We start from the raw sequence: 27,759 nt of genomic DNA on the forward strand, positions 1-27,759 counted from the left end.
CGGGGATTTTTTTAGGCACTGGTCCTAGCCCTTGGCTTTTATTTCCAGTGTGCCAACTCCAAATTGCCCTCTCCCAGGCTCTTACAAACACACACTTCCTGTTCCTCCAAAGCCTTCTGAGCCTCGGGTTCCCTTCAGGGCCAAGTCCGGTATGTTTGCTTTCATCCACCATGTCTCTGTCCTCCATTCCAGCATCCCAGTCTGCCGTCCTCTGCTGCCCTCCTCTCTTCACAATACTTTCTCTGGAAACGTCTCCTAGTTCTCATAATCCAGCTCTTTTCCTCTTCCACATCCCTGTAGCAAATCATTTTCCCTGTAGGAACTACTGTAAGCTGTTTCCATTGTAACTCTGAGGACCCTAACGTTGTTTTTACCATTAAATGACAGGATACTACTCTGGCAGCTTTATAGATTATATTCAAGTTTTATTTTAAATGAAAAAAAATGGAATATTAAGAAAATCTATATTTTACTAAATAAGCTAAGAGAAACAAAAAGCTGATAATCTTAAGTCCTAAAAGTATGGTGCATTTGTGGGGGAAAACATATTTTGGAAATAAAATGGAAGCTTTCCATTCCAATCACTTTTTGCTCGTTTAAATCCTTTTGGTAGCTATCTCAAAGTTTTAGAAGTTGGGGATATAGCTCGGTTGGTAAAGTGTTTGCCCAGCACAAAGCCCCGAGTTTTTGTAAACTGGGTGTGGTAGCAGAGTCCTGTAATCCCAGCCAGTTGAGGAGCAGAAGTTCTCGGCTCTCTATGCAGTCCGAAGACAGGCTGAGAAACCTAAGATTCTGTCTTGACGATTAAAAGGCAAACAAGCAGGGCGGTAGAGGCTCATTCCTTTTATCCCAGCGCTCAGTAGGCAGAGGCAGGTGGGTCTCTGAGTCTGAGGCCAGCCTGAACTACAGAGTGAGTTCCAGGACAGCAAAGAGTCCCTGTCTCAGAAAACAAAAGAACTACCTAGCATTCAATGTAAAGTGGAATTAAGAATTAAACCATATAAAACTTGAAAAGATAGGTTGCACCGTATACGTAAATCTTTTTATAAATGTAGTTTAGTATCTCCCATGAAAGTGATAATATCATGAGATAAAATCATTAGATCCCACGGCTTTATTGATAATGCAAACCGGGGATCATGAAGCAACAAGAGAGTTGAACTCCGAAAACAGTCCCAGCCCAGTACAGCATGACTGCCACCTAGTGGCGAGATATCCTCAGCACAGGGGCCCTGACAGCCCTTGTTATCTTGCCACGGCAAGGCTCATGCACAAACTAAGGTCACCGCTGGGTGGCGAGAGTGGTTCTATTTTCTGCAATGCCAACTCTTGTAGCTTCCAGGGTTGATGTAAGAAAGTTGTTCAAGGACCTTCAGTGAGTCGAAGTAGTACTCCCAAAAGCACATTGCCAAGGCCTGCCTTTCCTGTTGACTTCATTTTAGCTCGGTAAATAGTTTGCAGTGTTAGAAACGACCAGCAATATTGTTTGCTGGGTTTTGAACCCCTGGAGTCAGTAAGGAAAGAGCAGTGGTCTAAGGCATGCAAACCCATCCTAAGTTTGGCAGAGCAGAGCCAGAGTATCTCCACATTGCCAAGCTTCCCTGTCTTCCAATAGGCGCTCCAGAAGTTCCAAGACCCTGCCCACTCATTTTTTTCTCCTTACTTTTTTTTTTGATATTTTAATATAATTACATCATTTTCTCCATTTTCTTCCCTCCCGTCCCTCCCACTTGCTTCGCCCTTGCTTTCTTTCAATTTCATGGCCTCTTTAACTGCTGTTATGTGCATTTGCAAGAACGTGTCTGTGCGTGCGTGCGTGCGTGCGTGCGTGCGTGTGTGTGTGTGTGTGTGTGTGTGTGCTAAGTCCATATAATGTTACTTGTATGTGTGTTTCCAGGGCTAACTATCTGGTTTTGAATAACTTATCGGTGTGTACTTACTTTCCTGGGGATGACTGTTTCTCCTGCTCTCAGCGGTCCTGTATTAGTGATGCTTCATAAGCTCTCTCCCTTCCGGGGTAGCACATCTATTGGTGATATCCTTGTTCGGGTCATGTCCAGGCAGCCATGTTGGTGAGTCTTCTGGGGGTAGTTTTTCTGACATTTCTAGGAGATGACCTCACAGCAAAGTTCCAGTTTTTCTGACTCTTCCAAACATTTCGTCTCTCCGGAGCCTGCAGGAGTTGTGTTGGAAACGAACCTTTGCGATTTAGCGTCACCACTAGGCATTTGGGTCAGCTGTGCTTTGCTGCTGCAATCTGTCTGTCACAAAGAGAGGTTTCTTAGATGAGGCATGAGGCTTCTATACCTGTTGGTATAAGGACAATTATTCAGAATGCGGTCAGGGTTTATGCTACTTTGGTTCCCTTCCAAGATCCAAGACCTCATTAGTGCGGGTAGTTGGGCGGCGAGGTTTCCAGTACCAGGCATGGCTTCCCTCTTGTTCAGTGAACTCTCAGTCATTTCTGAACTCCAACTCCAAAGTGTTCAGACATCTTGGCTGAGCTGACTCCTCACTCTTGTCACCATTAGTAATTTTAAAGTATGAGCCATATTCATGTTTAAGTTGTGCAGATACCTTTAGGAAGCCAAACCTCTCACAAATACCACAGCTGGCCAGTTAGTTGCTCTACTTGTTTTTTGAGCATTGTCCCTGACATCTATTAATCAATAGATGAGGGCCAACGAAGGAGACAAAGTCATAGACGGATAAGGCCCACAGCACAGAACAGAGTTCAGCTGACTGGCTTTCACTGTGTTGAGTCAGCGGTTGCTTGTGCTGCCTAAATAGAATAACTGGAAAGTTGGAGTTTCATTTCAGCCCTTGCTTTCACTGTTCAGAAATCAGTGCCGAGATGATTAAGGGAGACCTTTCCACGCAGATGGTGTCTCGCTTCATCAGCACCAACAGCACCTGTCACACTAACCCTCAAATGCAGATGTTAGCATATTTCGGGACACCATGTCTTAGAGTGGTAAATTAAGTGGTGTGGAGAAGGCTTGGCAGGAGCCTAATGATCCGTGTTGGAAAGCCACTCTGTGGTTCCGGGATACTCAGGAGCATGGACAACGCAGAACTCTTCTTGCCCTGGGACCACGTGGGCCTCCTGATTGCTGGAATACTGTGGGAACGCTGCTGTCCAAAGTGAAGCGGTTCTCCTGTAATAGGAGATTAAACACCAAATACAGAAGGTCCTCAGCATCGACACAAAGCCTATATTGTGCATGGATGTGAAGGAGCGTATTTGTTCTTTAAAAGTCACAAGAAACGAACTTTGCCCTCAATATTTTCTCTGTCTAACCAATAGATCAAGAGAAAAGAAAGTGTGTTTCATCTCAGCATAGTAGCAAACTATTGTGACAGAGATATACAAGGTATATTTCACCAGAAGGGAAGTATAGCCACCAGGAAATTCACATAATCCATTCAGTAGAGAGTAGAGCTAGAAAACCCATTCAAATCTGCAGGGTGGGAGTTATAAGAAAAGGCAACACTTGTGCGTGCACTTGACAAATGAGAAAGAGTTGGCCCCACGGTGTAGGGGAAACCCATTCTAAACACAAGGAGAGGGAGACATGAGCATATTAACACTCCTTTGCAGGATTAAAATGAAGCTGATATTAATTATAATCTGCCATGGCAATGAACCAAGGTGATAATAACTCAAGACATCCTCTCAAAAATACCTGTGTTGTAAGCCGGGAGTTGGTGGCCCATGCCTTTAGTACCAACACTCGGGACACAGAGGCAGGTGGATCTCCGTGAGTTTGAGGCCAGCCTGGTCTACAGAGCTAGTTCCAGGACAGAGAAACTCTATCTCAAAAAAAAAAAACATTACAACAACAACAAAACATCTGTGCTATGCTGGAGCTGAGCAAAGTTTGGAGGCATAGTGTATGTATTATGTATATATGTATGTATGTATGTGTATGTATGTAAAATGGTATTATTTGAAAATTTGCCATGAGTATATACTCTATGTTGAGCATATTTAAGCCTGCAATTTTCTCCACTTTCCCTCACCCGCCTCTCCCCACTCCCACTAACCCCTTTGTTTCCCCGGTACCAGTTTTTATCTCCTTTCATGTAGAATACATTGACATAATTTATGTGACTATATGAGACGCAGAGACTACACAGAAGAGAAACGATATATTTGTCTTTCTGAGATTGACTGAATTCGCTTCACAGAGTTGCCTCCAGCTGCATAGTCTGCCTCCATTCTCCCATAAATCATGTAATTACATTCTTCCTGTGGCTGAAAACTAATTCTATTGTATATGCAAAATATATTTTCCCTCTCCATCCCTCTGTTGTGGGATACCTATTTTGGCCTCATGACTTCACTATTGTGAATATTACAGCAATATGGAGTCATAGCTCTTTAAAAACATTAGTTCTTTGAAATTTTCATACACTATGCTCTCATAATATTTATTGCTCTCCTAAGTCCTCCCAGACTCCCCCTACTCTGTATCCTCTTTTTTCTTTAGCCCATCAAGTCCAATTTGTGTGTCCATATATAGATGAATGTGTGGTCTTCCTTTGGAACCTTATCGGTTTACCAGGGGCCACACTGTTGAAGAAAACTGATACTTCCTGTCCTAGAAGCTGTCGGTTCCCATGAGCTCCTTGTCTAGAGAGGGACTTTGTGCTCACCTTCCCTCTCCATGTTGGGACTTGGGTCTGCTTGTGTTTGTACACATTGTGCAGGCTGCCGCAACCACCGTGAATTTACATGTGAATTTACATGTACAGCTACAGTGAGAAGCTTCTAGTAGCAGTGATGGTGGTTGACTTTGAGACCCACAGCTGCTCTAAATGGAGAGAATAAGTGATTGAAGAAAATTCAGCTCTAAATGGGACCTCTGTATCTTAGTACCTCTTCCCAAGGCTGGGGTGGGAAGATGGGATAAGAGCAGAAGAACCAGACAAGTTAGATAACTACAGAGAAACAGAGTCTCCCAGACACAATAATAGGGCAACTGTAGACACAGTTCTTCAACCTCCTCCAACTTCTGCTGTGGAAAGATCCTTCTGTACACTGTGTGACTAGATGTCACTATGATGGTTTAATAAACAAGTCTACTGTCCAATAGTTGAACAGGATAAAGTTAGGAGAATGATGGGATGAGGAAGGGCAGAGTCAGAAAAGTCATCAGCCAGATAGAGAATAAATTGGACACAGAAAATGGGATAGAGATAAAAGCCATGAGCCTTGGGGAAGCATGTGGATTAATGGGAACGGGTTAGGTTGTAAGAGCTCGTCAGTATTAAGCCTGGCAATTGGCTGAGCATTTATAATTTGTATTAAGCCTCTTCATAATTATTTGGGGCAGGCATTGGGGACAGGAAAACTCCACCTACAAGCTTCCTGCTCTTAGCCTACTTAGACCATTTATGTTGCATAAGATTGTAGAGTCTCTTCTCGAGTTGTGATTTAGACATACACAGGTGTGACTGATGGACTAAGGAAGCCAGCAAAACTATGTCTGCTTAAAATCACCCTTGATCTCTCTGATTCCTGTTCTACCAGATGTGAGGCAGTGAGGGGCCCCAATGCATGCCCCCACCTCTGTGGACCTACCTGCTGCCTGCCTTCTCCGCCATCATTAACTGTATCCTCTCAAACTGTGAGCCACGTTACATACTCCTTCCCTCCTTCCCAAATGGCTGGCATTTGGTCACAGCGAATAGCATTGCACCAAATAAGGAAAATCGGTATTGAAAATGAGAGCAATAATTATGAGTAAAGCTGAGCATGTGGCTCTTTAAAGATCTCTGGGAATGTTTGGTTTTTTTTTCTGAGAGAATGCGGAAATGACTGGAAAGGAGGGTAAAGAAGATATAGACTGTTGTTAGCTTACAATGGGACTTTCTGCTGGAGTTCAGAACACAAGAATGCCTACTGAAATCCAGGCAGAAAAGATTAAGCTTGTGAGGTTTTGGAGCAGTAACTGGGAATCTATCAGGAAGTAGGCTATTCTGGGGAAAGATCTGGCCGACTTCCACAAGAACTGAGAATTTCTGTGAGACCAAATTCAAAAGTAAGCTAATTTGTTTGGTGGTAATTGGAGAAAGCATAATACCCACATTGTGGCAGTGTTACTACTCTTAGTCAAATTTCTGGTTGAGAGAGAGCAGAAAGATAGGAAAAACTGAGCAGACAGCGTGAAAAAGGAACGCATGTGTAAAGTTATAGAGAAACAGTTAAATATTGCTACGTGCATCCAGCATTTTGTAGACACCAGCTCTCAATTGTGGCAGACCGTACCAAACAGTGTGAGATGGGTTGATGAGAGGATAGGGCTAGGGAAGGGAGAATGCCTGGGGGAAGTGAGTGACAAGGGGGGAAGGCTGTTATCAAAGGAGATAGATGGGGAGCAAGGTAAGAAAGGGAAGCCAGGAAGGTTGAGAAAAAGAAAGGAGCCATCTTAGGTCGTTACTCCCCACCCACCCCCAATCATGAAAGGCGGAACCCCAGAATGCGCTGACATGGGAATGAATGAAAAAGACAGACACTGAACAAGGGCTACGCGAAGGGGGAGGCAGGCCATCTGTCGTCCTGTCTGTCCTGCTGTCCTGCTTCCTCTGCCCAGTGCACACCGGTCCCTCCCTGCTGTATAAAAGTCTCCATTCAAAGGAACTGTAGCTGCCGGTGCATGCTCAGTTCTGTGTGTGCTACCAGAGCAGATTCTCCACAAGACTGTCTCTGAGCATGGAGAAACTTCCCGGTGGCAACCAGAGGAAGCACGGGCCTCGGGGACCACTGGGAAGCAGAGATGAGAGGAAGATTCCTGAGGCAACATCAGCCTCTGACTACTGCTGCTGTAGAGGATGCCCGGTCAGATAGTCATTCTAGCAGTTTCTTTATGATCCCACATGAAATAGCCCCCAGTGAACCCTAGTTCATTGTGGAATAATGGAGGTGTATAAGAGTCTAGATGCCACTGCATCTCCAGCGTCCATCACCCCAGTGAAGTGACCCATTGGGTACCTGACAAGACAGCTGCTATTCTGTAACTTTCTTTTGCCTTCTCACTGAATCCTTTCCCTTGCTCGTTTGGTTATTTTTGGTTTTTGTTCGGAAACAGGGACTGGCTCCAAATTCAACATGCTTCTGAGGGTAGCCTTGAACTTGTGGTCTTTCTGCCTCTACCCTCTGCGTGCTAGTATTACAGGATTCTATGTGGTGGTGTTGGGGATGGAACCCAGGGCTTTGGGCATTCATGTGACAGCCTCAGTCCCTAGTTCTTCTTCCCTAAGAGAAACAATAACTGTTGCCCAACCTAAGCCTCAAGGGCATACTGGGAAAAAATCCTGAGACAGTGGGAATGGTTTGATGTTTGACTCTAATTTTTTATTTTCAAGACCGGGTTTCTCTGTGTAGCCCTGTCTGTCCTGGAACTCACTGTGTAGACCAGGCTGGCCTCGAGCTCACAGAGTACTGAATTAAAGGCATGACCCACCACCACCACCACCACCACCACCACCACCTGGCGCTCTCTCTCTCTCTCTCTCTCTCTCTCTCTCTCTCTCTCTCTCTCTCTCTCTCTCTCTCCCTCCCTCCCTCCCTCCCTCCCTCCTCCCTCCTTCCTTCCCCTCTAATTTTTTTTCCCCCCCGGGACAGGTTTTCTCTACGTAGCTTTGTAGACCAGGCTGGCCTCGAACTCACAGAGATACACCTGCCTCTGTTCCCAAGAGCTGGGGTTAAAGGCTTATGCTGCTGCCACCACCACCCGGTTTACTCTAATTGTTTAACCCATCAAAAGATGTAGATGTTTCCTTGGTGTTCCTTGTGCTGTTGTAGGAGATTGGTGTGCATATGCACTCTCCTCTAGAAACTGCAGGCAAACAGGACCAGGGAGAAGCTACAATTTGGCCTCATACAAAGAGTTTGAATAGTTCAATCCTGGGTGAGTGGTCATTCTGTTTGCTTTGGCAAAAACTGACTTGGTGATGCATTGTGGGTATCAGAGGTGCCGAGGTGCTGCGGGAGTTCACATACTTCCTGACTGACAGAACAGCCCTCCCTGCCTATGCCTCAGGCCTAGGGTGGCAGTGTCAGGGGAGGAGCCACCGAGTTTCACTTCCTAGCTTGTCAGAGCCTCAGTCCCAGGAGGCTCCTATCTTACTGAGGAGCTGTGTCCAGCACTGGAGCCCATCTCTCCCTACAGCACCCGGCGGGGAGTCTACAATCAGCAGCGGAGGAACGAATGGGCAGAGCAGAACTTGTAGGAGGGAACATGAGTACCCAGGATCCCTCAGAGGTGTGGGGGCGATCGGATGGAGGAGCAGAGCTGCTCCAGGACTTGGGGTAAGAGCGTCTTTTCAGGGAGTCTAACTTGGTACTACTCCCACCAGTGAGTCTTTTCAGTCTCTTCCCTCCCTCTCCAGAGGACGCTGGTCCTCTGCATGGCCATTGATTTGTGGGAGTGTCCTTTTGGGGAGGCTGACTCGTTGTATGTATTTTTTTTTTTTTTGTTTTTTTTGTTTTTTGTTTTTTTCCTAAAAGTGAAAACAGATTGAGAGAATGGGACAAAACCCCACTGTTGGGCATCCTTTAACAATCGGGGCTGAAGTGGGATGTGTGAGTGGAAATGGAGTGCCTGGTTTCGTTGATAGTGTGCTGGTTTATTATTAACGTGGGCTTCAAGAGTTCTGAGCGCTGCCTCCTGGCAGTGAAGTGGATCAACTGGTTCCATAAACAGAAAGGCTATGCTGCACGGAAAAGGGATTTTTTTTTTTTTTCCTTTCAAAAGAAAAGGAAAGAGGAAGTTTGTGCCACAATCTGGTTGATATGGTTCTTTCTTCTGACGCGGCACTTGTGAGCTCTTGCCTACCTGTGTGTGTAAAGGTAACACAGACTTTTATTAGACAGCCACGGTCCAGGGACAAGGCAGCAACAGTTCTGATTTAGATGGGTAGGTAAGGTTAGGTTAGGTGAGATCATCGGAACACTTCAGAAGGGAGCCAGATGACTCTGCTCATCGGGACATTTGGTCAAGAAGAAGGGGCTACTCAGAGAGGAAGGGGACTTTCTTGGAGACCAAGCCCTGCACCCACACTGCTTCCTAAGGGGGGAGAGGCTGGGGTTTGCCGTCTGCAAACGTAGCTGCAATCCCTCATTACCTACTGACATCTTGCAAAGGATGAAAGCGAGCACCAAAGGGGTTTAAACCCCGTCTTTATCAGTCAAATCATCAAAATGAAGCTGTGACACCTGCCAGAGGCTCCATCTTCCTCTGAAGATGGCTTCAAATCTCTGTTTACACTGAAGAGATTGTATCTTCTTGTGTTGTTCTACTGTGAAATCTCTCACCCCACTCAGCTGACTCAGAGGGTAAAGGTGCTTGTGGACAAGCCTGACAACTTGAGTCTCCCCCCCCCCAACACACACACACACTGTCTCTCTACCCATGTGGTAGAAAGAGAGATCGAAGTCCACAGAGTTGTCCTCCGACCTCCTCATGAGTAATGTGGCAGGCAGGTACACACACACACACACACACACACACACACACACACACAGTATGCCTATAATAATGATGAATTAATAAAATTTCTAAAAATAGCTGTCAATAATTCTTTACATTTAAAGCCAAGGTCTCATCTGAGACCTACACCCTCATTTGGCAAACCAGACTTGACAGCTAGCGTTTTCAATAAAGGAAACTCCTTAAAAGGCCATCAGTCCCAGAATCTCCTTGTGACTCTTCGAATCTAAAATGGGAGAGGTAAGGGCCCCTCTGAGAGCATCCAAACTGGGATTGGAGGCTAGCAATGCAGCTGCGGCCTTACTGCCCAGCTCCCCAGGCTTTGTAAGAGACCCCAAAGGAGAAGTCAGACCCAGGAAATATTCAACTCTGTCTCTTTAATTAAACAAATCCTGAAAGCAGGATCTATGCTTCAGAGCTCTGAACATACACAGAGGACACAAAGGAACCTGGCTGTATGTCTGTGCCTGGAGCTGATGCAGATCTCAGGACACAATGAAGCCACTGCAGGTGAACCACAGGCTTCCCTCCCTGGCCAAAGAATAGACACCTGGTACTTAGTCCCCAGGGTCCAAAGAAAGTGATGCATTTGTGTCCAGACTGCTCAACTTCAGAAGACCTGGACATTTGCTTGAATGTTAGAGTTTGGTTTCAAGAGCAAGTAAACTTCAGTTGAAGAAACTGTAGTGTGGGTATCAACTTTCTCTGTGCACAAGACAGACAAAACAAAAAGACATTTTTATTTGGATTTTTTTTTAATTCTTGTCTGACACAAAGTTTCATGTGGCTCAGCTTCTAACTCAAGATAACTGGGGATGCCTTGAAGCCTTTGATCCTCCTGACCCCACCTCCCAAGGGCTGGGCTAACAGGTGTACGGCACCATGCCCCAATTTATGCATGGCTTCCAGTGTTCCAGTGATGCAAACACTCCATCAAGTGAGGTACTTCTTTGGTCTCTGCTTTGTTTCAGTTGTTGGTGCCAAGGCCATGCATGACACAGAAACAATCTGTCTCTTGGGTGAACATTTGTTTCCTACTTCTATAAGTTTCTAAAACAGGACCATAATTGAGAATGAAGGTATACAATGTATATTCTCTGAAGTGTTGTGTTTTTTTTTCCCCCTCCCAAGTGTTAAGCACAGTTTTATCATTTATTTTAATTCTGTTAGGCGTGTCCCCAAATTTTAAAATCACTAATAAGTCCTGGCATTCTGTTTGAGACCTTGTGGCTGATGAATTATCGAGAGGCATTTTACATATAAATCCACTCATTTCAACTTTAAGAGTGTGACTGTCATAGTAAACGCGTTAGCACCTTTTCACCTCCTTTGAAAAACAGTAAGGAACACAGTTCATTTAAACATAATCAATGGTCTACGTGGGTGGGGAGCAACTAAAGCCTTGATTTCTAGAATTCCTTTATTTCCAGACACTGCCTGTTTGAGCTATTTGCTATACAAAGAAATAAACAAATACACAAAACTGCTGGTGACTTAATCTCCGTCCTATAAAACTGAATTTTAATCAGCAGAAGCCTGCTCTGGCCCCCAGCACACCAAAGATAGTCTTTTCACAGCAGATAAGGAAGGGTTCTTGGCAAGGACCTGTTGCCTCTGGCCGGATTCTGAATGTAAATGTAAACCCAGGCTTTGAACATTTAATCCACTTGGGTGATGATCTGTACCAAGCCTCCAGAATAATCCAGTTTTTTCAAAGTTCTGTTTTTGAAAAAAAATTTTTTTTTGTGACGTATATATAAAAGATGTCTAGGTTTAATGGCTTGCATTTTTAAATTACTTTAATGGCCTATTTCAGTCGTTAGATGTTTCTTTTTGTTGTTTGTTTTCTGTGGTGCCAGCGATGAAACTAAGGGCCTTGTGTATTTTATATAGATGTAAAGAGATAATTTAGTGGAGGCATACACACACCGAAAGGGGGCCGGGGGTTGATCTTGGTTCTCTGGCCCCATTTTTCTTCAGGCTCTGGAATATGTAAACACTGTGAATTGAACCCAGAACTGCAGTAAATCCATCCCTGGCCCTCCCAGAGCACACAGGACTTAAGCTGAACACTGGCTGCAATGTCTCTAAAGGAGGTTTGGGCTCATCAAGCCACTCTGCTCCGTTGGAGTGCCGGTCCAAAAGCTCTAATTTTCCCCTCCCATGCATTAGTGAGCCGCAATGGCGAAGAGAAACAAAGCCCTGTTGGTTGTGGAGGGGTAGGAACAGGGCCAGGCCCAGGGAGCGAGAGAGGTGGGGGAAAGTCAGCTCTCTGGGACCAGCTAGGTCCACGCCTCCTCCTTCCAGACCAGGAGGTGGGTGTGGGTCAGGCACTGAGAGGCCCAGCACTCCTGCCCCACAACTACCGCTCCCCATGCCCAGCACCCCAGCAAGTCACAGGGCCAAAGACCACAGCACCATCAGAGCTCTCAGGGCCAGAGGTGGTGTGGGTGGGCCTCGTGGCCAGTTTTCCAAGTCTTATTTGATAAGGGATTATAACCGGACCACAGACACTTCTACACAGAGCATGTGACAGAGGAGCAGCCAGATCACTCTTCGGGTCCACCAAGACACAGAGGCCCAGGGGCGGGGGAAGGGTGCAGTGTCCTGCGGGGTCTTTTATGGTTCAAAGACAGGTCCCAGGAAAAGCTGCAGATGGGTCTGGGAGCTTTTAATTGATAATGAGGCAGAGCCTACTATCAGCGGGAAGGTGATTCAGGAAGGACAGCGGTTGGCATGACAACTTCTGCTGACGTATGAAGTGTCTGCTGAGGTTAAGATGGATGTAGATTAAGCTTCCCTACGGAACCTTGCCTGGAAATACAAAAATAGAACTGCCCCCCTCATCCATCCCACTGGTAAGAAAACGAAGCGCTAGCTAGCTACTGTGGTGTTCTTCCTAAGAGTCCCCGGAATTTGAGCTGCTACTTCCAGGAATGCCCTAACCCCTCTCCTCGCTGATTTCATCTTTACTACTCCCTAGCCTCAGGCAAATTACAGAAGAGTTAAGGGTTAAGAGTTGGCTCCCAGTCCATACAAAACAAATGGTTGGGAGAACTGATCCTTGGCTGGCAGTACATGACAATAAATGCAGCGAGTCCCCATTACAAGGCAGCCACTCTGGCTTCCCCAAACACACTTCTTCCAGCTTTACACGTAAGGGGTCTCTGAACCTGAGAAATCCAGCCGGCAGAAGCTCCAGAATGGCTAGATCCAATGTGCATGCTTATTTTACAAAGCAGGTGGTAGCTTCCTGTGTGACAGTCATCAGCCATTCTCACCTACTTTGCACCAACAGCTTGCCATCCTCTCAAACTGCTGCACTTAATCTTCATGGTGCCCACAGTGCAGTGCTGGGCATTGCTTTCATAGATACAGACGGTGGTGACTTTCAAAGCCAAGTGTCCTGTCCAGGTCACAGACCTCAACAGTCAACACTGGGGTCAGGAGCATGAAGAAAGGATTACCCACAGCTGAGCTGATTGACTCCCTCTGTGCAATGCTGCTTCCCTTTTTCTTTTTCTGGCCTTCTTCTTCCTTCTTCTTCTTCTTCTTCTTCTTCTTCTTCTTCTTCTTCTTCTTTTTTTTCTTTTGGTTTTTCGAGACAAGGTTTCTCTGTGTAGCTCTGTAGCCCAGGCTGGCCTCGAACTCACAGAGGTCCACCTGCCTCTGCCTCCCCATTGCTGGGATTGAAGGCGTGCACACCAACGCCCGGCTCACAATGCTGCTTTGTTGAACCCACCAATTAAACAATAATGACGATCATCCCATCTTGCAGGCTTACCACTCACAACAGTCTCATGGTCTTTGCCTGTAGGAACTCATTTAATTCATATACTGCTGGAGTGCCTGACACGAGAAAGCGAGGAACCTACCTCTTACCGTATGCCCACGTTTACAAAACCCATACGCTGGACCACAAAGACAACTTCCTACTTTTCCTTGAACTTCTCCCTTTTCATGAAACGGTGCGCTTTCTGGTACATGTGTAAAAGGAGAAAGTTCTATGACTTCTACAAATCAGCACGCCTTACTAGAAAAGGGTTCAGCTTTTCACCCACCTCACAATAGGTGGGCCATGTAGACAGGCCAATATCCCAGTGAGCCAGAACCTTACTGAATTCTGTATATGTCTGATTTTCTGAGCTAGGAAACAAAACAGGCTGGGAACATTTTCAGGTCAGAAGTGTCAGAAGAGCTGTGACAGCCAGTAGAGTGATGGGACTCGTTCTTCTTTGGACTCTTCTGAATGAATTCTAAAAGTGGAAGGCGGTTCTTGTGTGGCTGTTTGTTGTCGTGTAAGCGCCGAACTGTCTGGGATGTTTTGGCTCAAGCCAGTTTCATCCTGAGTTGTCTTCTTCTCCTCCTCCCATGGGTGATTTCCTTCTGCTTACATATTTGGGAAGCTGTCCCGTACATCCCTCACTTTGGGAGGGGCTGCTTAGCTGCATTCTTTGCTCATCCACCCATTCATAAATCCGTCTATTGGAGGAAGACATTGGGCAAGACTCGGAGGATGTGGAAGGAAAGCATGGGCTACACAGAAGCAAAACGCAAACCATGCATAGCAACAGTGTGGGCCATGGGCCTTACACTGCCCAGGGAGACACATGCAGCTGGAAAAGGGGGCGAGGGATATTTGTCAGCTGAATAAGAAAATACGGCACTTTATGGGGGGAGAGGGGGTGAAGATGAGGTGGGGAAGGGTCGGGTGGGGAGGGTGGGGGTCATGAGTCTGACTTGCTCTAGCAAAGCAACGACCTGACTTCTGTAGAATTTCACTTTTAGGACCAGCCCCATGAGTTTGCTTTTTAACCCCTTGCTTGATTGCTGGCTCAGATAGTAACCTTTCCACACTCTGGCTCCTGCTCCCTGCTCTGCACTCGCCTCTGTAGCCCAGCTGGGTCTTAGCACTTCCCCTTAATCACCTGCTCTGCCCAAGATGCCCCCACCCCCACTAGGCCCAAGCCTTACCACCTGGTAACTGCCCATGTTATCTGTAGTCTAAAGAAAATGTTCACGATTAAAATACGTACATGTAGCCATTTAATTTATATTGGCATGAGATTTACATGAAAGGACACTGTATTTTGGAGACACTAATGGGATTATATAGACCTGACATATCAAGATTGAAGGAACCCTCAAACAATCGGGGCTTCCTCGAAGACCCCAGATTAGGCACAGACCACACCCAAATGCCTGTTTTCACAAAGAGATCGTTTATTAAGCAGGGAAGAGAAGTTAAAGTGGCTGCTTTCTGGCTCGGGCATGACAGCAGCAAGTGACTTGCAGGTGTCCTTCTTAAGAAAGGGGAGGTCTGCCTTAGAATGGGCTAGGGTGTGGTGGTAAAGGAGATAGGGGACGAGGGGGAAGGGTAAGCATTTGTCCCTCTGGATGGAGAGGAGACAGACATGGAACATAAGCATATGGCCGTTTGGTTTATAAAGGTACAGGGGGAAACTGTGTGTTAGGATGAGGTGTTTTGATTTTACAGCTGCTCATCAAAAACTATATAAAAGACACAGCAAAAAGTTAAAAATGTATTCTCCCTATGGAATAGATACTGTTGAGGCAGAGAGATGACCCTGTAGGTAAAGGCAGCTGCCACCAAACCTAACAATCTGAGTTTGATCCCTGAGACCCACATGGTGTAAGACCTAATTTCCATATGCTGTCCTCCAGCCTCCACACATACCCCAGGGCATGCATGCTACACACACACACACACACACACACACAGAGAGAGAGAGAGAGAGAGAGAGAGAGAGAGAGAGAGAGAGAGAGAGAGAGAGAGAGAGATGCACACAGGAACGCTTGTACACACATGCACACAAAATAATAGGTATTTTTAAATGTAAGCATTGTTGAAGCTATTTCCCACTTTTCTGTGTGGTTGAAGGTGTTTATAATAAAGTTAAAATTTTATTAATTGGTTAATTACTAAAAATTGGGAAGTAAGCCAGGAAGTAGAGAAACACTCTGTCTCAAAAATAAAAAAATAAACAAAAAAAAATTGAGGAAAAAGTATGGAAAATAAAAAAGTTTCTTCTACCCAAACAAAAAAATCACTCCTGTCTTATAACTATATATGCAGATTGAATTCCATTCATAATTTTTCTCTTAGTGTCTGTCAGAGCAAGTGCTGGGTCTCATGTTGGGGTGGGATCTGTTAAACTTTAAATGCTTGGGTTAGCCTGGGTCCCAGAGGGTCTGAGATAGACTTGGTCAGTGGGTGATATGGATTCATTGGGTGTTTGTGGAAAAAATGGAATTAACTACTTGGTCATCACATTTTATTTTTCCGTGGGATAATGAGGTAGTTGAGCATGGTGAAGGGCCATGGTTTGGGAGCCTAGAACTCCTTAGGCAGTTCACAGATTGGTGAATGAGAAATAAAGTGGTAATACAGGTAAAGAATGTGGTTGGGAGCCAGCCATCCCATGGCACACTGAAAATAATGATTCACACCCTAACAAAGCATCTACTACTTTCAGATTTTTGTTTGTTTGTTTTATGTGTCCCCTCCCATGGTGATTTTTTTGTTGTTGTTTTTGTTGACTTAGTGTAATAAAAGACATTGTGAAAACCTTGAGGCTCACAGATAACTTCTAATTCTTCCTTTGTTTGCTTGAGTGCTGTGTATTTCTGGAGTTGCTTGGGTTCATTTCACTGTTCCAATTGTTCTGACTCACACCTGTGCCTTTCACATTTTGGGGTTGACACTTTGCAGGTGTCAATGCTGTGGTGTTCAGGTCGGGTTAGGCCACCTAGTTCACCCCTCCTTTTGGAAAGGGGCCCCTTTTCCACATGAGCTTACTTTTTGTCAAAGAGCAGATGTATAAACATTTGTCAGGTAGCCAAGACTGGAACTCAAGACTGCTGACTTCAGCCTGCTGATGTCATACCCCCTCACTCAGTCCCTTCCATCCAAGGTTCTTTACTGGTCAGCGAAACCAATGCTGGTTGGAACCATGCAGTAGAAACGAGGTGGAACAAGGACCTACCTGCCCATAACTCTGGAGGTTTAGGACTCTTTTCTGTACCCACAGGGGTTGGGCTGCCACTGGCAAAGATAGTCCTAAGTCAGCTAAGCCTGAACCAACACTTTCTGAGGGTTACAAGATCAATGACAGCGAGTGCACAATCAACTTAGTTTCCCTCAGAGACAGAGCCTTCTGAGGGAACCTTGGGTTTGGATCCTTGACCAGTCAGTCTAGGCAAATTCAAGTTGCTACCCACAGAATGTTTTTCCCAGTGCAAACTAAGCATTTCCTCTGTCACCGCTTTGGGGAATGATGCTCTGACACCGCAGACTGGCCTGGGGATGAGGAACTTGCAGGGATGACATGCAATTTCTACCCCTCTCTCCAGTTAGTGGCTGTGTCCTTCAGCTGCTCCGGTATCATAACTCCTCTGGGCATATGAGTGTATCTCAGGGCTGCTCTGTGAGTTTCTCTTTGTGTGACTGCTGTGATCTCCTCCGCTGTCCTCTAGATGACTGGGTCGCTCTCTGTGTTCTCCACATCACTACCTACTGCGCACAACACACATACTTCTGCCTGGTTGTGTGAGCTGTGGGATGGAGTGCTCTCCGTCTCCCTCCTTTCTTCAATCTCTTCCCTCCTTAGATTGCACTTGGAGGTAGGTCCTGATGAGAGAGGCCCCCCCTCCCCTTTTGTTTTAGCTCATTCTTTCCCTCATCTTTTGAGATTTGGACTAACATGTAGCTTAGCCTGGCCTTGAGCTCCTAATCCTCCTGTCTCACTCACTTGCCTGCTGGGATTGCTGGCTTGCACACATGCCCTGCTGTATCTCTGTCTCTTTGCCTGTGTCTCTGAGTCTCTGCACCTCTTCCCCCACGTGTCTGTGTGCTTCCGTCTCTCAGCAGTTCTGGTCTCCTTCCCCAGATTCCACTGACAAGTTGATGCTAGATATCTGCGTGCTGCGTCTCTGCAGTCACCCGTGTCTGTTTCCTAAAGCCCAGGACAGCTACCCTCATCATTTCACTGTGCAAGTAGGGTGCATACGTGGGACGTTTAAAGCAGTGATATGGGAAATCCCAGCCACACTGATTCCAGCACCGAAAACTCCCTGCTGGAAAGACCGTGGCGAGACTCGGCCTCCCCCGACAGAGCACTGTGCCTACCTGAGCTGTTGTTGAACTTCCTTAACCCTGTGTATAGCTTCTGCTTGCCTCTCTCTACTTGAGAAGCCAAGTTCAACCCTGTGGGTGTGTGCATTCACTCGTTTCTATAGACAAGACCATCTTGCTTGGATATAACCTGACTGTAACACCAACTATAGCATTGAGAGCTCTTGAGCTAAACAAGAGACAGCTTTATCCTACATGGACAATTTCTGATGACACAGAGAGAGGCTAAGAGCCTTGCCTTTCACACATGTATCCAGCACGGACTCCATGTACAAATGAACACAAAGGAAATCAACGCCCAAGCAATCCCATGGAACAGCTCGGGAGCTGAGGTTAGATCAACCCAAGTGAAGACAGCTTGGACCAGGAAAGCCCAATGGCGTCATCTCATGCTGTGTCACCCCTCTGCTCACAGGAATGTGAAGCCAAACCACAGGTTCAACCACAGATCTGTGCCATGGCTGTAGAGGAGAGTGACACAGTCTTACACATTTGTCATTTAGGGTACGAAGTCCTATGATCGGGGGGCTTCTATTGCTGATTTTTGTTCTGAAGTCCAGGCCATGATCCTCTTCCTTCATGAATCTTCCTTCCTTGAATCTCTCCTACCTTCCACGAAATCCAGTACAATACAACTCTAAGACGTCAGCCACAGGAGATCTCTGATTATGCTAACCTGAAGATCCTTCTCCTTGCCTTTCCATATTGAAACCCATGTAGTACTTTGCCATGCTCTTTAATCCTGATGCCAAACATGAAACTCAAGCCAGAAGTAAAGGGAAGTTCTTAAAATCAGGGGTCTTTCATATTCATGTTTCTCAAATTCTTAGCAGGGTAACAATTCTTGAGCCTTAACAAGTCAGGGGCCTGGGGCACAAGAATATACATTTCTAGCAAGACCTCAGGTGCTGAAGATAGCGCTAGCCCAAGGCTTTGCATTCATTTCAGAACACCAATGGTAACTCATTAGTAGTCTGGTAGTGAATTTAGTAGTTTACACAAATACTTGCTCAAAATAAATATAAAACTGTTGAAGTAAATAGTATTAGAATGATAATTTTTGTATGTGTATAACATTTGCTTTTTGGGTGTGCTTTATTTATTTATTTTTGTTTGTTTGTTTGTTTGTTTGTTTTTGGTTTTTTTGTTATTGTTGTTTTGTTTTGTTTTGTTTGAGAGTTTTTCATGGTGTAGCCCTGGCTGTCCTAGAAGTCACTCTGGAAGCCATGCTGATCTTGAACTCAGAGTTTCACCAAGCCTCACACCACCAGGCTTGGGTGTGTTTTAACATATATACATAGGTATATGTGAGCCTGCAATGATACATAACGTGTTATTTCAAAAGTTTTAAAGTCTGTTCTTCAAATGACAGAGCATAAATGAGACATAAATTTAGACAAGGATATTAAAGTAATAAAATCCAAAGGAAAAAGCACCTTGGTGTTTGCAGCACACTAGAGCAGTGTCCTAGAAGATTCTAGCATGAAAAGGGATGAAGGCAGGAGGGGCAGAATTGAAGACAAACTTTCTGGATCCAGCCTGCCTGTGTTCTCTGTGGTTGAGTTTATTTCCTGCACCTCACTGAGAGGCAGCTATGAAAACTTTAGTGTGTGGGTGTTTCCTAATTTGCTACTGTATCATGGAAGAGATAATACCACTGTTTCCTTCAAGGTCAACTGCTAGCTTTGATATTCTTCTAAATCCAGTGCTGTTCCAGTCTGACCTTGAGACAAAACTGAATATGTATAATCCATAGGGATAAAAAGGTGGCCACAACACATTGCTTCTAAAACACTGTTACCAGTAGTAGTTTCTTAACCTTCTTGTTTCTTTAGAGAAAGAAAGAGCAAAAGACTTGAAGTAGGAAAATAAGTTTTATTCTAAATTGCATAGCCAAATACTACCAGCCACTAGAAGAATGTCTGGCATATTAGTGATATATAACTTAGGAAAGCTTGTGGTTTCTTCTCTTTTGAAAAAGTTAAGGAATTTGGAAAAATGTACACTAGAAGATAACATCTCAGTATATGAAAAGAAGGTTTTCTGTCTGGATATTGTGACTTGCCATCTTAATGTGTGACAACCTAAGTTTCTGCTGCCAGGGGACCATAAAGTTCCTAAGCTAAAGCAGTTGGAGCATCTGGAGCTACTGAAGAAGAGATCCCAGTGAAAGCATGGCTTCTTTTCACAGCATTGCTTGCTCTGTTCCACATGTTCTTGGGTCCAAGAAATTAGTTAGCTCTTTTCTCTTAGCATTAGCCACTAGTCACCTGGTTTCTTACTGTACTTCATGCTAAAAGTATGCAAAAGTGTGGAGAAAAATGACAATGGGGAGCTTTTCTTTTCCACAGAGGGTCTATGTGAGCTCCCTCAATTCTGTGTAAAATCCTTCACGAAATTCTGAAGAGACTGGAGCAAGCTCAGGCCACCTCGTGTGTGCCCTACAAGACCAGACAAATATGGGGCTGCTCCATTTGGAACTTAGCTCTTAGATAGAATTCAAAATGCAAAATCTTAAAAGGTACTCAGAGGAGATGAGGGCTCTGGGTGATAAAGGAGACAAAAGGTGATAAAAAGAGAAGTTGAAGGTGATGGACAGGCTGAGAAAGGAATACATTCCAGGTGCTTCCAGCTACTTGTATAGTTCCATTTATGAGAGGATTATGCTGAAGAAAGAGGCATTAGCAAATGCAGGCTTAGGAAATGGGTGACTGGGAGATGTATGTAGCAACTTCCACAATCTTGTTTATTCTTTACTGCTCAGGGTGACAATTGTGCCACAGCCACATCAAAATGGATGTCTGTGATATTGACAAAAAGATGTTCATTTGGATGCTTTGTTAACACCATTTATCCCATCGTGCTGGCATTATCTGAAGGACCAGCCATCTCTGCCTCACCGTCACTAGCATCTTGGGACTGGAGGTCTCTGTAGTTGGCATCCACCTCTAGTCCCTAGATTTCTATTATCCGCAGTAAATGGAAATGATACAGTTTAGAATAAGGAAAGCATACCACAGCAGAGAATTTTCTAGGTATAGCTCAGTGACTCTCACCACTTCATGACAGTAATAACCTACTGAGTCCTGCTATATTTCACTGGTGTGAACATAAGCAGTTCTCACCTATGATGTACAGCTATTGTTACTCTGTCTTTGGATATAATGGAGCTGAATTTTCAGACTGGTGAAACAGATTGCCTAAGGTCTTGCTTCAAGTAAAAGGCATCACTACCCCAGTTATCACACTGTACTGTCACAATAATGTACTTAAAGACCAAGTGAAGGGCATATCACTAGGAGAAAGGTCCAACATGCCAAGCCATGGCCTAGAATGCTCTTATCCATAAAGAATTAAGGAGTGGGGTGATTGGGGGCCAGGAATGAATACTAACTAAATTCATGGGCTATCTCTGAGTTTTGTGGTCAACTGTGTCCTGGAGAAAGAAACAGGGAAACTAAGGCTCAAGGGTAAGAAAATGACTCTTCCCCCATCTTCTTTTAACCACACATATGTATTGCCTTTTCTAAACCACAAAGATCAATTAAAACTACAGGCACATGAAAAGACAAATTTGAATCTCCTTGGGACTTTCCCAGCTCCTCGGATATTCGTCAACTTGAAACAGTGTTTGTTTGACTTGTCAGACCAATGCTCACTCTAAAACACCAGGGTTCTTTGTGCCCAGATTCATTTTTCCTGTGACCATGGACTGTAGAGAAGTTTGGCTTTTTTACCCGTGAAACCGTCCTGCACTTGGGACAGAGCGACAGAGGGCAAGAGGAAGAGAAAGTGGGCAACACTCTTACAAGTGTTTGATTTGTACTTCTTTTTCTTTTCCCATTGCCATGTTTGTGTGTATGTAGGCATGCTTGCATGTGTGTGGACAGATGTTTACATTGGGGAGGCATGCATGGGACTGTGGAGGCTTAGTGGATGTTGGGAATCTTTCTCCATACTCTTCCACCTTACCTATTGAAGTGATGTCTCTCAGTCAAACCCAGAGCTTGTGGGTATGGCTAGTCTTGTGTAGTCTTGTGAGCAAACTTGCTCTGGAGATCCCCTCTCCATCTTCCCAGGCTATAATAACAGGCAAACTCTGGGCCTCATGCCTGTGGGACAAATACTTAACCACTGAGCTGTCTTCTGGGCCTCTACTGTGGCTACTTTAGCTTGGGCTCTTTGAACAACAGTATTAGTTTGCGGAGCTCCCTCACAAACTGGGTGGTTTGTCAAAGAATAATCCTCTACTTCACAGCTTTGAAGGCTAAATATTCAAAACTGAGGCATCTCTGAGGTCTGCTCCCTGGGAAGGCCATGAGGAAGAACAAGTTTGAGGTCTCTGGCTGTCTGGCCGCACCATCCTTGTCACACAGCATTCTCCTGTATGGAAATCTCTCCAACTTTCCCTGTTATAGGAGGTTTCCAACCACACTGGATCGAGCCCACCTACTCACTTCTCTCCAAATAGGGTCCCTTTCTTAAGAAGTGGAGGTTAGGATGATGTGGGAATCATCAAGATGTAATCAGCCCATATCACACTGCTGTGAGCCACTCCCATCCCTCACACTCACCCAGACTCCACCCTGTCCTCTTACTGGGACTGAGAGCGTGACCTCTGGCATCCTGAAGATGGAAACTGTTGCTAGTTAATCTTTGAGAGGAAACTCCTGAGAAGGGTCACCCATGGCTCATCCTTAAGGAAAGCTCTGTTCTGTTCTTTGTAGGTGGTATCACGGCAACCTCACACGGCATGCGGCCGAGGCGCTTCTCCTCTCCAATGGACATGATGGTAGCTATCTGCTGAGGGACAGCAATGAGCAGACTGGACTCTATTCTCTCTCCGTGAGGTAGGCGCTTAAGGACTTGGTAGATTTCATCCCATCTGTCACTTGTTCGCTTTACAGCACTCACACAGTAAGCAACAAAAACTCCCTGATTCCTACTGAGTCACCAGATTAAAGGATCTCAAACTCTGAGTGGAAGACTGTGAAGAAATCTTCCCAGGGCTGGACAGACGACTCAATGGTTGAGAGCACTGGGCTCTTGGAAAGGACCCACGTTTGGTTCCTAGCATCTAAGCCAGGCAGATCACAATGGCTCATGGTCCATAACTCAAACTTCAAGGGATCTAATAGATCTACATGAACACTGGCACATACAAGAACACACACACACACACACACACACACACACACACACACACCTTCCTTGTTCCATTCACTAGCAGGAAAAATGTGTCAAAACCAAAAGAGACTTTGGGAATGGTTTAATCTTAACCTATCCCTGGACACATGAATACCCTGAAACCCAAAGTGGTGGGATGTTTGGCTTGACTCAGTAAAACCGGAAACAGCACTGTCATCCGAGTTCTCAGACTGGGCCCTTTGGCTTTTCCTTTCTTGCCTGGGAAAGCCAGAATGATTTGTAACCATGAGTTCTCATAGTCACAGACTCAAGAAGACAATGTTGAACTTCCAATTCTTTCTGTGGACTCCATTTCCACAAGGGGTGAGTTCATGTAGCTCCTCAAAGTTGCACTTGGCTTATAGTCTTCAGCCCCTCCCTGGTACCCTGGCTTCTACTGGCAAGAAGGGTTTTCTTGAGTTCTTGTAGCTTTGGCTGGACATGCAGGCAAAGGTTCTTCAAGTTTTCCTGGGCCACTAATAATGGCCATTGTATGACTGTGGCAGCATCTCCACAAATCCAGCAACCCTTGAAGGAGGCCACAAGTTTCCCTCTCAGTAGATTCCCTCAAGCCAGTGTGGGTCTCTCCTTCTCCCCTTCCTGTGGACCCCTGCTTCCTTGAACTTTTTGGATGGTGGATGGCAGTACCTGTATCCCTGTCGCTGTATATATATTCTTTTCATCCAGTGAAGCCATTTTAGTTTATTTGGTTTGGAGTTTTGTTTTTAATCCCCCCCTCATCCCCCTTCCTTTCTCCTCCTCCCTCTGATTGGGAACAAGACTGGATAAGAAAATAAGAAAGTATTTCCTAGCTTTATGAGACAGCTTAGTTGGTAAAGTGCATTCCTTGAAAGCATGAGAACCTGAGTTTGGGCCCCGAAACTGAAAAAGAAAGGAAGAGAGAGAGAGAGAGAGAGAGAGAGAGAGAGAGAGAGAGAGAGAGAGAGAGAAGAAGGGAAGGAGAGAGGGAGGGAGGACGGGAGGGAAGGAGGGAGGAAGTCAGATATGGCAGTGTATATTATCAATCGCATTGCTGTGAGTTCTAGGCCAGAGGTCTCTGGTGCCTGAAACAACAACCAAGGCTGACTTCTGGCCTCCACCTGCACACACACAGACATGCACATGAACTTGCACACACAAGTATTTCTGTACACACGTGAACATGCATGCATGTACACATACAAACAACCCCCCCCTCAAAAAAAAAAAGGATTTCCCTGAACAACTGTTGTCAGGCTTCTGTGAGTTCAATAGCAGAGAACTAGCATTGCTTATCCTCCCTTTAGACCTGGGAACTTCAGAATTGATTTGGCTTAAACATCCAAATTGGTCACGCCACTCGTTCTGCATGTATGAAACTCCAGGCCTAGCATGGGTGGGTTCTCTATTCAAATTCTACCAGCCTGAAATAAAGATGCCCCTTGCAGCTGGGGCTCCTCCCTGCCTGGGGCTCAGTGTTTCTTCATCACGCCTCCTTCCCTTTTGTGTTTTTCTCTCCTTTCCTTGCTGTGGTAGCACTAGGGCCCCTGCCCTCCCAGCTACCGTTCAAGGGCCAGGACCAACTGACAGATGCCACTGGAGTTCATGCTACGTGGCCTGCAGGATGTACGCGGCATGGATGTTTGCTGCCTTCCCGGCAGCCAGAGCATACTGCTCTGGTGTCCTCTTCTGTGGACAAAGAGAATTCTCTTTCACGGAGCGCATGTGAAGAGGTTAGGCCCACACAAAGATTCTTCCTATTTTAAGATGAACCAATTTAACGATCTAAAGGATCCACAAAATCTCTTCACAACTCCATCTAGACCTGGATGACAACTGGAGCAGGGATATACAATCTATGGGGCTAGGTTTGGGAATCTTTCTGCCACACCTTTGATTTCCTAACAGTGGGTCTACTTGCCTATTTAAAGGGGAGAGGGAGAGATAGGTAGAAAATGAGAGACAGTTTAGGCAGCCTGGTGAGAGGGGTATATCTAACATTTTGATGTTACCCTGGCCGGTTTTATTTGTAAATTTTCTAAATAACAGGACTAGAGGCTAGGGTAATAGCTAAGTCTATGCAAGAAAGAATAACTGAGTTTGACTCCCAGCACCCACTTAGAAAACAGTGTGTATTAGTATGTGCTAATAATCCAAGGACTAGGGAGGAGAACACAGAAGTATCCCTGGGGCTTACTGGCCACAGCCAGCCTTGCTGAAGCCATGAACTCCAGAGTCAGTGAGAGACCTTGCCTCAAAAAATCCAGGTAGAACTGGACATTGGTGGCACATGCCTTTAATCCTAGCACTTGGGAGGCAGAGGCAGATGAATCTCTGTGAGTTCGAAGCCAGCCTTGTCTACAGAGAGAGTTCAAAACAAACAAACAAATCCAGATAGAAGATACATGAGAAATGACACCTGAGGTTAACTCCTGGCTTCCACAAACACGTGAACACATGTGCTTACACACACATGAGAACACATGTACATATATACAAGGAAAAACTAAAGAATAGGAATAAAAAAAACCTACCAATCCAGCAAGTAATTCTGTTTTAGTGGAGGAAAAAGTCTTGCTTTCTCTTATTGACAATGAGGGTGGGCGCCCGAGAGGTAAACTGTGTGTTAGGGTGCTGTATGGCATGGTTCACCCAAATATCTCAAATAAACATGTAGAAAGAATTATTGGGTCACAGATGTAATTAATGTCTTATCTATGTGTGACTCATCATAAGCTATTAATGAATAGATTGCATGCATTTCATCTTCCTGAAAAATTAAAATATAAATCATTGGTTTTCATTAAAAATGCTTGGTAACATTTGTTGGTGTGGGGGGGGGGAACTGCCAGCAGAGGTGACAGAATCCATAGGCCAGTTGTCTAAAGGTATGATTATTATTTATGTATTTGTTCACTCCCTCAATAATAGAGCAATCTTAATCCAAAGGCCTTGTTGACAAGAAGTACAGACTCAGCACCCACAAACCCCCAACCTTGCTATGAAGTAGAGTGCAGTAGTGGCATGACAGAAGGCAGGCTGAGTGTGGGGGTGATTGAGAAGCCAAGTGGCTCAGTGTGAGCCCGAATCACCATGCGATGTGCGGGAGAGAAGGTGGGGAGAGAAGGAAAAGTCGATGATGGGTAGCGAGGAACTCAATGGGTAGCGAGGAGGGTTTCTACCAGCAGAGACCAAGGGAAAGGTGACAGGGACACTGGAGGTAAGGAGCACGGGCGGAGATAACTCATAGGACAGCAGCAGGTCCGGATGGATAGGGGTCCTGAAGCAGCTTCCACTGACGGCCCCTTAGGATCTAAATTCTGAGGGAGGGTCTACCTTCCACCTGCTGAGTCTTTGTCTGGGGGGGGTCTTAACAAAACTTACAGTTGGCTTTAATGATTCTGAAGTTGGGGTGTGGATGACACATGGGAGGTGAGCCTGGGAAGATAGAATGGGGACAAATAAAGTGAGGGGGGGAGAGGTTTTATGTAATTCTTTTTTTATAAAAACGACAGCCTTAGAAATGTGACATTTTATTTAGTAGACAGTCACACAGGCAAGGGAGGAGAAGACTAGGGATATGTAACTCACTGATAGAAGCGGACTTCTGACTGACTCCCTGACAGGGGAGGGCCAAGGACAAACACGTCATTTCTGTCACCCCTGTCTTCCTGTATTTATGCCCTTTATGGAATTAATGTTCAAGAACCTTTGCGGTCAGTTCAAGAGGAGGTGGGGGAACCATCTCTTCCCTTCTGGGGGAGTGAAAAGCCAAGAGTATTTTCTGCCAAAAGAAATGTGTGACTCGTGGCTTTTGAGGGCTTTGTGTTGTGCAATCTCAAAGGCTGAAGGTGATGCTCCCTCATTGCTATATTTGCCTTCAGAAAGAACCAACATTTGTTAAATAACATTAAACACTTCTTTTCTTCCAGAGCCAAAGACTCTGTCAAACACTTTCACGTCGAATATACTGGGTACTCATTTAAATTTGGCTTCAATGAATATTCAACTTTAAAGGATTTTGTCAAGCATTTTGCAAATCAGCCTTTGATCGGAAGCGAGACAGGTAAGCAGTCTTCATCCAGTTTTAGTTGCTATAAACAACTACCTGGGGTGTCTGATTTATTTAAGAAGGGCATTATAATTCTTATCTCTTCATGAGAATTTGCTTGGATTCTGGCGACTTCTGCTGGGGCTAAGAACTTGCATAGTGAGAGCCAAGGGATAAACACATCAAAGACCAAGCAAGCGCTCACAGCAGTCCAAGCTTGCCTGAAGCATGTGATCCTCCTACCTCAGCCCCACAAATGCTGGAATTGTAGACATGTACTGCCACACCATGTTCAAGCATCTATAACAAACCTGTTCTTGGTATAATCCATTAGCCCATTAATCAACTGACAATATAATAGATTAATATTTAATGTTAGGATTAAGCCCAAATCACTTCTAAAAGTTTGATCTGGTCCTTCTGTTTAAATATCATAATGAAAACTAAATCTAACATTAGGATTGAAGAAGACAAATTATATTCAAACCGTGGTATAAAGTGTAGACTTGACCTCCAAAATACTGCTCCAGGAAGAAAAACTGAAGTACATTTCAACAAATTTCATGCTCTTGAATCTTATGCCGGTGGTGGGAAATTGCTATGTTTAAAAACAATGTTTATATTATTGTGCCATATGGAGCATTAAAACATATGTGTATGAAGGGGCTAGAGAGATGGCTCAGCAGTTAACAGTGCTTGCTGTTCTTGACCTGGGTCAGTTGCAAGAACCCTCATCAGACAGCTCACAACTGGCAGTAGCTTTAGTTCCGGGGATCCAACACCCTCTTCTAGCCTCATGGACATGTGTAAGGAGTAGGGTTTTTGACATCTCCCATCAGACATGGGCATGCATGTGGTACTCTACAGAAAATGAGGGCACCCACATACAC

At 45.1% G+C, this 27,759-nt stretch overlaps 1 protein-coding gene across 1 annotated transcript in view; it reads left to right on the forward strand.

Moving 5' to 3' along the window:
- Positions 1 to 8,088: 8,088 nt before the first annotated feature.
- Dapp1 (dual adaptor of phosphotyrosine and 3-phosphoinositides 1) overlaps positions 8,089 to 27,759 on the forward strand; it is a 42,422-nt gene continuing 22,751 nt past the window's right edge. Inside the window, exons 1-3 of the mRNA XM_051185428.1 lie at positions 8,089 to 8,317; positions 22,380 to 22,502; positions 26,751 to 26,884. Of these exons, the coding sequence (XP_051041385.1) occupies positions 8,217 to 8,317; positions 22,380 to 22,502; positions 26,751 to 26,884 (358 nt within the window). The 5' untranslated portion in view covers positions 8,089 to 8,216. The remainder of the gene's footprint in view (positions 8,318 to 22,379; positions 22,503 to 26,750; positions 26,885 to 27,759) is intronic.

The sequence above is a fragment of the Phodopus roborovskii genome, unplaced genomic scaffold (genome assembly GCF_943737965.1).
Source record: "Phodopus roborovskii unplaced genomic scaffold, PHOROB, whole genome shotgun sequence".
NCBI classification, from domain to species: domain Eukaryota; kingdom Metazoa; phylum Chordata; class Mammalia; order Rodentia; family Cricetidae; genus Phodopus; species Phodopus roborovskii.